At 53.7% G+C, this 11,231-nt stretch overlaps 1 protein-coding gene across 12 annotated transcripts in view; it reads right to left on the bottom strand.

The window, feature by feature from the left end:
• Positions 1–795: 795 nt before the first annotated feature.
• Positions 796–11,231, bottom strand: part of SMARCA4 (SWI/SNF related BAF chromatin remodeling complex subunit ATPase 4) — an 80,659-nt gene continuing 70,223 nt past the window's right edge. For 9 of the 12 annotated variants that reach the window (XM_072947732.1, XM_072947722.1, XM_072947720.1 and 6 more), the window contains 5 exons: positions 4,194–4,302; positions 3,772–3,873; positions 2,984–3,116; positions 2,686–2,828; positions 796–1,299 (listed from right to left, as the gene is read on the bottom strand). In XM_072947732.1, coding sequence (XP_072803833.1) covers positions 1,267–1,299; positions 2,686–2,828; positions 2,984–3,116; positions 3,772–3,873; positions 4,194–4,302 — 520 coding nt within the window. In that variant the 3' untranslated portion in view covers positions 796–1,266. The remainder of the gene's footprint in view (positions 1,300–2,685; positions 2,829–2,983; positions 3,117–3,771; positions 3,874–4,193; positions 4,303–11,231) is intronic. The other 3 variants (XM_072947721.1, XM_072947728.1, XM_072947731.1) reach the window with 1 other exon arrangement.

The following is an 11,231-nucleotide window of genomic DNA, read 5'->3' as shown; positions in this document are numbered from 1 at the left end:
GCGTCTTCAAATTTTTCCTAAGTTTCCCTTGATTTCTGTCACTCTCTCAATTACTTTTATAATAGAAATAATACAATAAAAAGAAAAATGTATTCTAGTGACAATATTTATGTCTTCTACTCCAAAGAAAAAAATGTCCATTTAAAAAAAACTGTAAGACATGCAAAGAAACAGGAAAGTGTGGTCCACCCTGAACAAAAAAGCAGTCAATAGAAAGCTTCTCTGTGGGGGTCCAGATGTCGGACTTCAAAGCAGCATTAGGAATATGTTCAAAGAACTAAAGGGAACCATGTTTGAAGAATTACAGGCAAATATGATGACAATGACTCACAAATACAAGGTTTTAATGAAGAGACAAAAACTACAGAACAGAACCCAAAGTAAGTTCTGGACTTGGAAGTTCTCCCTGATCACTTGGGCTCCCACAAGGCCCTGGGCTCCTGTGTCATGGCTCTGACTGCTATGTGGCACCTGCCTGTTTATGTGACTGTCTCCCCGACCCCACTTTGGCTGCAAGCAGGGAAGGGACTGAGCTGTTTCCTCCCTGCATGATGGGGCCGGCCTGAATGAACGATGGAGAACAGCAGTGGTGAGAGAGCCAGAGAGAGCCAGGCTGACGTGAGGCCCAGGAAAGGTGTCTTCCTTTTCCCGGGCCTCAGTGTCCCCCCACTGTGAAATGGGTGCCCTGGGATCTGGTGATGGGAGGACAAGGCCCCAGGAATGGCAAGGCCCCACATGGGCCCGCAGTGGGCATTCACACCAGGAGCCGGGAATAAGTCCACCAGAAGGCGAGACTTTCGTTGTTTGTTTAATTTATTACTGTTCGACATCCAGTGACATTGACATATCCTCGCTGGGCCTGCGAACCCTGGGCCCTGGCGAGTCTGACCTGTCCAATAAAATACAGTACGAGGAGTGGACGGCTACACACATGCATCCACAACTTAAACTACAGTGATTCCAAACTGCGGCCGAAACAGTACTGCCAGGGAAGGAAAAGAAGAGAAGGTGTCACGTGTTCCCCAATTCATAGTTTTTTTTTTTCTCGTTTTAAAGTTAATGCTGTCACAAACGCTACTGACACCAGGACAGGGCCAGACACAAACAGTCCTACATCTTCTATGCTGTATAAATATGGAAGATTTCATTTATACACTTTTACCCCAAGTCTGAAACTACATCTGTTGCTACCCGTCCCTGCTAAGGGCTACACCGTCTCGGCTCTGGAACCAGGGGCTCGGGGTCGAGACTCTGGAATGTCGGGACTCAGTCTTCCTCGCTTCCACTTCCTGAGCGGTCCTGGAAGGGGGACAGGAGGAGACAGTGTGAGTCAGCCCTGCCTGTGAGAGCACCCTGACTGGGGCCAACCTCACCTTTAAATGCACTAAACCACCAATGCATGCAGTGGAACCACTTTCCCCGGGTGAGCGCGCGGTACTGGCTCCGTGAGCCTGGAGGCGGACTGGCCTTTGCCCTCTGCCCCTGCTGACCCGGCCACACCTCAATGTCTCTTTTCTCTGAGGACCTACGCCCACACTGACTCCTCCTCGGGATCTGGGAGGCTTGCTGGGCCCTCCTTGTGCTGACCCACTGCTGTCTGCCTGGCTCTGTGGCTTCAAAACCACCTTGGTTCTTCCTGACCACAGGAGATCTTCCCTCCTCTGCAGAAACACTTCACACAGCTTGGCCAGGGCCACAGAACACACTGCTGGATCCAGACCGGGCAGCTGGGGAGCTTTACAGCCCAGACCCTCCTCTCAAGGTACAAGGGCCACCCCGCATGTTCAAAACATCATCACTGTTCCCGTAAGGCCCTGTACGTCTACAGTCAGACTGACTTTGAGGCACCTGGTTTGCTATTACAAGTAGCTGAATGAGAAAAACAGCAACAACGAAATGGTGCTTGCCAATGGTGGGAGCCGGGCCCCGGGTGACCCCTGCCCTCCTTTGTAGAAGTGGAAACAGGCTCAGAAGTCAATGTACTGCCCAGGTGCCACGGCAGGGAAGGGCCAGGTGTCCTGGCCGGAGCCAGAGGGCAAAGCTTATTGAAACCCAGTAAACGGGTCTGCTCCTGCCTGACGCCTGCAAACCATCCACTGCAGGCCTGAAGCTCCTGTGGCTTCTCCCTGGGGTGCAGGGACTGCAGCCTGTGCCAGGGTTGGGGATGACCACTCACAGCCCTGTTCACAGTGTCTGCTCCACATCATTTTTATGACTGTGGATTACGGGACTTTTGTTTTTCCCTTGTTTTTTAAAACCCACTACCATTGTTTGGAAATCCTCCTACCCAGGCCAGACCACAGCCAGCAGCAGAGGCCTGCGGGTGCACATGCGGTGGACACCGGGACAGCCTCGGCTGTGGAGGGCCCTGTGCCAAGGCGACAGGGGACGGTCTGGTGGCACCTCCAATTCAGTGCCTCCTGTCTCCATCCTAGATCAAGACCTGGCCCTGTCGGGCTCAGCACGGCAGCCCTGCAGGCTGCAGCAGCGGGAATGAGGTGGGATGCCCTGTCCGAACCCATGCCCATCAGCTCTAAGAGCAGTGGTTCTAGGGTCACAGGGACTCAGGCTAGAATCGCACACCACATGGTGCTGAGCCCCAGCTGCCGCATCTGTGGATGCGGGTGTGGGAGCATCTAGCCTCCTGGGGCCGTGGCGCAGGGCCCAGGGCTTGGGGGGCTTTACCTCTTCCTGCTCCTCCTCACTGTCGTCGTCGCTCACCACTGGCTTGGCCCTGGACCCTCGGCTCGGCCGCCGCCGGCCCCCCTTCAGTCGATCCTGGGCCTTCTCCTTCCGGCCGAGCTTGATCTTCACTTTGACTGAGCGCGCTGGGGTGGGGACCAGAAGGAAAGAAGATATGAGCTCACACCGCGGGGCCTCGGAGACAGGGCACTGGGAGCAGTGACGGCTGTGGACAGATGGGCGTGACCTGCTCGAGCCGACTGGCTATAGCTCCAACCACCCCGCCCAGCCTGGGACTCACACTCAGACTCGGAGCCTTCCTCCTCGCCCTCCTCCTCCTCCTCACTCTCCTCGCCCTCACTGTCGTCCTCCTTCTCGATTTTCTGCCGCACACTGGTGAAGACTGACTGCAGGACAATGGAGTCTTCGTAGATCTGGGGGGAGACACGCAGGGCTCAGGTTGGGGCATCTGATGGGGGGCTGCCTGCCCACCCAACCCAGCCGGCCCTGGCAGAGAGACAGCTCCACAATCCCTTCTCAGCCAGTGTCCCAGGGCGCACTGAGCTAGGAAGTGGTCCTGGACAAAGGTCAGGCGTGTTGGCCCAGAAAAAGCCACAGGTTCCTCCCTTCCTCTGAAGTCACAGGAGCATCCACTGTGAAAGGCTCCTACAGCTACGGTGGAGACTCACGTCCCTCACTGAAGCCAGCATTTTCCCCAAATCTATGATTGTATAATTTCTTCTCCAGGAGGCACCCGTCCCAACACTCAGGCAAATTCTGCTAGGCTGAGGCTCTGTGTGTGTGCGTGAACGTCATCATGGGACAGGAAATAGCACAGGGCTCCTTCCAAGAGTCCCCTAGTGAATTCCAAATAAATTCTGAGATCTACACAGACTGCTCCCAGGGCCATCCCAATGGACAGGACTGAGTCTCTTTCATGTTTTGCTTCTTTCTGGCCATTTTTTCAGCAATGAGCACATACTGCTTTTGTAATGAGTGAAACAGACCAAGCTGTGGGGAATTTGTCTTTAAACTGGAAATTCCACAGGGGGCGAGGGGCACACGGTCCGGCCCCGGGGTGCGGCTCACCAGGGAGCCCTCCAGGTTGAAGGTCTGCGCGTTCTGGCATAGCAGCATGACGTCCTTCTCCAGGTCGTTGAGGCTGCGGTACTTGTGGTTGCGGATACGCTCCTGTGGGCCGCGGGAGAAACAGCCTTACCTCGGGGCCCCCTCGTGCCCAGAGACCCCAGTGCTGGCAGAGCCCCTCTGCTTAACGAGATCTCAGCCAAATCCTCAGGCTCTGTGCAGACTCGGAGGCCCAGGCCCACCGAACAGAGCCGCACAAGGCTGAGCTATGGGCAATGGGGCCACCTACTGGCACATCTGGGACCCTTGAGACCACAAGGAACCCCAAAGGGCAGTGACTGGGCCCCTGGTCGCAAACCTGTCAAATGCCAATGTGGCACAGCCCTGCAGAGAGAAACCCCGCCTCCCACTTGACGTGGGGTTACCTTGATCTTCTTGAAGTCCACGGGCTTGCGGATGAGCTCATAGTACTCGGGCAGCTCCTTGCGGGAGGGCAACTGGATGAACACCTCGCTGAGCTGACGTCCACTGCTACTGTAAGGAGAGACATGGCGGCATCACTCACAGGCCCGCCTGCTGGGGACCCCCGCCCCACCGGGCCCCCCCACTTCATCGCCAGAGGACAGAGGGTGACAAATTCAAAGCCGACTCAGGAGTTACTTCCTGTACATGTCTGTGCTCTCTTGTGAGTTCTGGAACATTCCTGAGGGGCAGCCACGTACAGAGACACCTACAATGCATTTGAAATGAGGCTCTGAACTCAACCAACTCTCCTGGCCCACTCTGCCCTGGAGGAAACCTCATGTGCCACGTGCAGAAGCCTGCTCAGCACTCGAAAGAGGGACAGTCCTAAGTACTTACACACAAGAATCAGCTGGCTCGGGGTGGGAGCATTAAGCGCCAGCATCTTGAGAGATCGGGTTTCCAAGCATGTCCTGTGCCTTTTGTAGGCAGCACTTAAAAGCACTGAACTTATGCCCCCTGGCAAGATGCTAACAGAAGACAAAAAGCTCTTTTCTAGTCCTCTCCACTGAGAAGGTGCTTGTTTCTCACAAGCGAGCAGAGGAGACGTGCCACCCCTGGGCCTGGCTGTGCCAGGGCTGGGAGCTCTGCAGTGACAACGTCCCGGGGCCTGACGAGGAGGGGGCGAGCGGGTTCTTCAAGAACTAAAGGATATCAACCCTGTTTCCTTCTGCTCTGTCAGCCTTGAGAACCAGGATTGTGTCGAGAGACAGAGGCCCAGACGGTGGTCCAGAGAGCTGGGGACCTAGTCACGATCCTTGCTCTGTGGGTCCCCTCTCCACACCCAAGCACCACATACTCTGGCTGTGGTTTCATCCAGGTCCTGCTGCCAAAACATCTGCCCTGTTGCCTGGGCTCCTCAAAGTCACTTCTAGGAGAGGGTGGACTGGCTCCCGATGCTGCTGGTGGGCTGAGCGCCGTTGGCTCCTGGCAGCACTCCCCATCAGCACTGCTTAGTGCCTGGTCTTTTGAGACAATTCTCAGAGAGCAGGGCAGCCCGCCCTCACCTTCCCACTGCCCACGCCACTTGCCTGACGTCCTGAGTGCATCTTGTCCTCATTTGTGTTTACTGCTCTATGAGACAACAGTGACAACAAGACTGCTTTTTGGCGTTTGTCACTGAGGTGCCCCTCATGTCACAACAGCACTAAGCTCTGCCAGGACTGCCTTTCCGAGGCTGTTGCCATCAGGATGTCCATGCATCAGTGAGGCCCCCAGCCCTCCTCCCCGACATGGGGGCCTTATGAGACGCAGGGGCTGGAATCTGGTCCTCGCACCTCACCAGCCTCAGACAACCGCCATTGTTTGGTCTTTGCTCTGGGCCAGATGCCTGACACACACATTCTCACCCAACTCTTGTTATTCCAACTGTGTTAGGAAACAGATATGGAGCTCAGCCCGCCCAGCTCCCTCCTCCTCAGTGTGAAGTGGAGATGCCTGCATTCAGCCAGGACATGGCCCCCTCTCCTTTCAGACGGCCACATCCTGCCTCATGTGGGGTCAGCTGGTCAAGATCCGGGAGCCAGGCTAGCCCCAGGCCATCATCCCCAGAGGCACCGGCTTCCTTTCCCACATGAATAGGTGAGTGGTTTGGCCACAGACAACTGGAATTTGCTTACATGAACTCTGAAAATGAGAACAGGTTAACGAAAACACGTTGCTGGCTCTACTTTGGATAAGCAGACAGGAAGGAAGTCGACCCACCTTGCTCTGGGCTACTCTGGTCCTAACTCAGCAGAGCCCAGACCCACACCCCCCGACTCCTCAACCCGAACAGGCCCTGCTCCCCCTCGTGACCATCTAAGCCGAGAGTCCTCCTATCTCCTCCTGACAGCGTCATCCTACACTTCCGGTCACAATGCACAGCAGTCAGTGTGTTTCCCACCCCGACCAAGACCACGTGCCTGCGAGCGTGAAGTAACAGAAGAGCCTGGGGCAGCAGTCTCCCTCACTGAGCGCAGTGGGCTCTGGTATTTCCTGTTTCACTTCTGAGAAATGCCAGCTGTGACCTACGAAATTCATCCTGCAGCCCACTAACAGGCGTGGAGGGGGTGCTGTGCACAGTGCCAGGTCCAGACTCATTGGGCCTCAGGCCCCCGGTGGCATCCACACAGGTGGTCGGATCTTGGTTGCACAGGGCCCTGCAGGGAGCTCGGGAAGCAGGATGCTAGGGCCACGATACAGAGGGAAGTTCTGTAGTATGACCCCCTCATCAACCTCCAGAAGAATGGTGCCCCTGAGGATGCCTGAAGACCCTTCTCTGGCATGACCTCCTAAGAATGCAGATGGCCGGGGACCAGCGGTACATGAGGGAGGGACAGAGTGTGAGAACCACACGGGGCTTTTGATAGTGAAGACCTCTTGGAAAGCCCCTACCATAAGATTTAGGTTGCAAAAGTGCTGAGATACCATTTTTAATCCTTAGAAGGTCCCTGGAGAGGCCCCCACACACCAGGGGCTGGTGTGGCCGGCTTGGGCTGAGAGCCTTCCAGGCTTGATCACCAGTCCCCCGATTGTGTCAGAGATGGACCCACCACAGCTCCCGCCCCGCTGGAATGGAGCCCAAGAGCTTCTGAGGGCTGCCTGGCCCTCCAGGATGGCCTGTCCCTGACCTCTGACGTCAGCACCCCTCTCCTCAGGGTCACCTCAGAATCATCAAAGTGGCTGCTCCCCAAAAGAACCCCAGCTCCCGCCCTCATCTCTGCGTAAATGTCACCTCCCTGATACTGCACAATAAAAAAGATGACTGAGACGAGCCACAAAGGCAAGAATCTTCAGTGGGCTCCTGTGAGCCTCCTGACCTCCAGCACTTGGCTAAGGTTGGCTTCTTCTTGAACTTGAGGTTCTGGGACCTCACAGGGAGAGCATTAGGCCTGGTCTCCCTGAGACGCATGGCGTGGCAGCAGCTCATGTGATTCAAGACTGCCTGAGGCCCTGTTGTGGGCACACGTAGTGGTCCCCTTGTCCACCTGCTGTTGACAAGCACCCAGGATGTGTCCAGTCTGCAATGTTACAGGGAAGCGGCTGTGGACACTCTTGTCCAAGCACTGGGCTCAAATCTCTTAGGAAGGTACTGGGGGTGGGGTGCCTGATCCCCTGGCAGGGTGATCAGCTCTGGTAGTCACTGAGCCCATGGTCACTTCTCTGGCAGCAAATGAGCCATCCTACAACCTGGGTAGGGACCAGCATCTCCTTTGGTTCTTAATTCACTTTTTCTTGATGAGCAGCAGGGAAGCTGGACACCTTTTCACAGGCGAACTGGTCCTCTCATGACCTCTCCCAGGCAGTACCGGTTCACCGGGGAGACCTTTGTCAGACATGTTTACCACAAACACCTTCTCCAGTCCACGGCATGTCCTTTCTCCCTTGACGGTGTCTTTTGGTGACTGGATCTTAGTTTGGATCAAAGTCTGGCTCATCAGTATTTCCTTTTATACTTGCTGTTTCTCCTGTCCTGTTAAAGAAATCTTTGCCTACCCTGAGGCCACAGGTATTGTACGTCCTTCTAGAAGCTTTGCTATTTTAACCTTTACATGTTATTAGGCACGAGGCACACTGGTGAGTTTTTGTCCACAGCAGCTACCATTCTCCCCACCGTATCTCGTCTGTCTTCACCAGCCAGAACACAAGTCACGAGGGCAGAGACCTCATCGGTCTTACTTGCTCCATCTTTTGCACCAGGAACAAAGCCAGGTACACGTAGGGGCTGAAGAAACATTTTAAATGAATAAAGGGCTCAGGATGAAAGTCTCAGGGCCACAGAGCAGGGTTCAAACTCAGGTCTCACCAAGGATGTCTCTGAGCAAGGATGCCTCATCACCCCTCATCCGCATGGTCATTTATATACCACCCTGTTCCAGAAAGGACTCTGGTGGCAAGCACCAGGAACCCCACTGCCCAGAGTGTGCCCATGGCAGCCTCCTATCTTGTGAGACTTGCTCTGAAGAAGTTTCTGCAGGCAGATTGTCTGGAACTCCTGCCCCGTGTCTGGCCACCTGGCAGTGGTGGGGACAAGAGTGAAGGAGCCTGGGAGAATCCTGAGGCTGTGAGGATCGGCCCTGTGACCCCAATTTAAACACGAGGGAAGGAAGTGCCCAGAGGGCCCTCATGCCCCCAGTCTGGGCTGTCACACTCGCAATGGAGGCCGATACGTGTGACAATGAGAATAATGGTAACGTTCTTCTCCTGCCTCTAGACGTCAGCTCCCACAGCAGGGATGTTCTTTTATCTCATTCACTGCCCTGTCCCCACCAGCATGAGACATGAGAAATCGGAGGCCTCCGAGTGACTAAGGCCTTGTCTGGCACCCCCAATTCCTTCCACATCTGGCCCAGTGGTAACTTACTGAAGCAAGTTTGTGGCAACAAGTCTAACCACATGGTGGGGAAGGCCTCGTCTAGTTTTACAAGCCCTAGTCTGTGGAGCCCAAAGAGCCCTGGTGGATCCTTATTTAACTTACCCAGATGGCATCTGCCTCCTTATGGATATGCACCCTCCTCAACGCCAACTCAGGGTTCTGGTGGGGCTGCCCACCATCAAGTCCCAACCTCTCCCTCAAGACTCAGGCAAGACCAAGCACAGCTCCTCAGCCATCTGGTCTCAATGGCTGGCCCAGGCAAAGCCCTGGGACACAAGCTAGCGAATCAGAGCTCTTCCCTGGGCCTTTCTACCAGGATCTGGGGAAGCACAGGTCAATTTCCTCTTGGGGTGTGAGGCCTTGAGGACGGTGCCCAGACCCGTGGGAGCCATACGGGAAGAAGAGAGGTGGCAGATGGCTCTGGGTCCTGAAAGCTGGTCTTCACTAACTCCTCCATGGCCTCCAAGCTGATAGAATCCCTATTCTGTCTGAGGGGCTCAGAACTGGGCTCCTAACACATAGAGCCAAAAAGACCAAATTTCACATGTCCCTTCCATGTGTCCTATAAACAAAATTACAACATGCAAAGGAGAAACAGAGTCAGAAGAGACCATCTATCGGCATTCTATTCAAACAGATGGAGAAACCAGAGAGGTTATGACAGCTGGCCCAGACACAGAAATTGGTGGCAGGCAGGACTCCCCTAGGCTACGTCAGGGTCTCCCCTATCCTTCCCCATATGCTAAGCCAAGGGTCAGCAAACCCTTTCTGTGAACAGCCAGTGTAAACATCTTAGGCTTTGCAGGTTATGCCACCTCTCACAACTACCCAACTCTGCTGTTGCAGCAAAGCAGCCACAGATAATAGGTACATATGTACGTAAACATGGAGTTGGGCTGTGTTCCGGTAAAACCTAATTTATGAAAAATGAAATTTGACTTTTCTATGACTTGATATCATGAAATATTCTTCTTGTGATTCTCTGAAATTCACTTAAAAAAAACCATTCTTAATTCACAGACTAAACACATAAAAGTAGTAGGTCATATCTGCATTTTTGCAGATTTTCAGATTTAATCAAAGCTGCTGACTCCTGGTATGAATTGTAAAAAGAACAGAGAGAAAGTCTGTATTGAGATGATAACATACTGCCTGGTACCTTCCATTCTTCATCCTCTGACCAGGGCAGACATTGCAAGTGCATCACAGCATTATTCCCTCAAGCTCAAATGGCCTCAGGCAGGCAAAAGCAATCAACTGAACATCGTACTCAAGATACATCCTATTTGCCTCCCTTCCTGTCCCTCAGCCCCATTCTCCTTCCTAGCTTAGACCAGCTTAGACCCTCTTTCTAAATTTCCCGATGACATCTTCTATCCCTGGGACCATTTTTCTCTTTTGATTCTCAATCAGTGAACTGAGCCAGCAAGGGTCCTGGATGTAAGCTGTTCAGGATTTTGAAAACTGATTTAGCAGCAGAACATTTATCTGAAACAATCTCAGAAGGTACACCATATGTGAAATTTGAGAATGAAATAATGAAACACTTTAAAGAAGTATTAGGACAAAATTACTTTACAGGTTCAAGCCTATCTTGAGAAACCTGGGGCAGATCCACAGACAAATATTCGCTAAGAGCCCGCACCTGCTGGGCATGCACTCCTAAAAGAGAAACCTCAGTGTCAGATTTCTGGCTGTGGTACAGGAAAAATCCTGACGCGTGCATGAGTGAAAGGAAACGATATTCACCAAGGAACCTGCCAACAAGAAAGGTCTGCAGGCCGCTGGCGCTGGACTCTCAGCACACCCTTCCAATAAAGAGGGAGGGCGGGGAAGCTTTATTTTGGGTCTGCATGCTGAGGGCCGGATGTTATGACGTAGCTTATGATGCTGATTAAGTATCTAATGAACTAATAGTTCTACGTGAGCCAACGATATACCTGGGGGCTCATATTTCTTAACAGCTCCACAGTATAACCCAGTATCATTTTAAGGAACCCTGACCATTGTCACCCCCACCCCCACCTCTGTAAGCTGGATTTGAAACCACTAAGTTTGAAACCTTCATTTTGGAGGTTAAACCCTGGCTTTGGATAAGAGACACACGAGGCCCAGGGTCACACAGCAAGCAGCAGAACTGGGTCATAACCCAGGCTGGCTCTCAGGTGTGGCCTCTAATCCAAGTGTGCGTGACAGTTTCCCCAAGCAGACGGCAAGGCCGTGAGGACCAGCACTGTGCTCTGCCGTGGCAGATGCTTGGAGACATTAGCTGCGGGCGACGACGACACAGAACAGAGCACCGTGACCTGCAAAGAACACTTCTCAGGATCAAGGAGAGGATGAAAATGAGGCAAAGCAAGTCCGAGTGCAACCAATAAGGTGGGAGGAGCTGGGCACGTGAGTGCAGAGAGGCCCAAGGCCTGAGTGATTGAGGTCCTGGGAAGCTTGCTTCCTGTCCGGAGTCCTGCCTGCCGTCACCCCAGGCAGCTCTGACAGGGCAGAGTGGCTCAAGGCAGAGGAGGCCTCGAGCCCCTTCTGAAGAGGCAGGGGCTGCAGGATCACCACACGGGAAGCCGATGGCGCT

The sequence above is a fragment of the Vicugna pacos genome, chromosome 22, assembly GCF_048564905.1.
Source record: "Vicugna pacos chromosome 22, VicPac4, whole genome shotgun sequence".
NCBI lineage: Eukaryota > Metazoa > Chordata > Mammalia > Artiodactyla > Camelidae > Vicugna > Vicugna pacos.
Note: the sequence above shows the minus strand (reverse complement) of the source record. Positions and strands in the feature narration are given on the sequence as shown.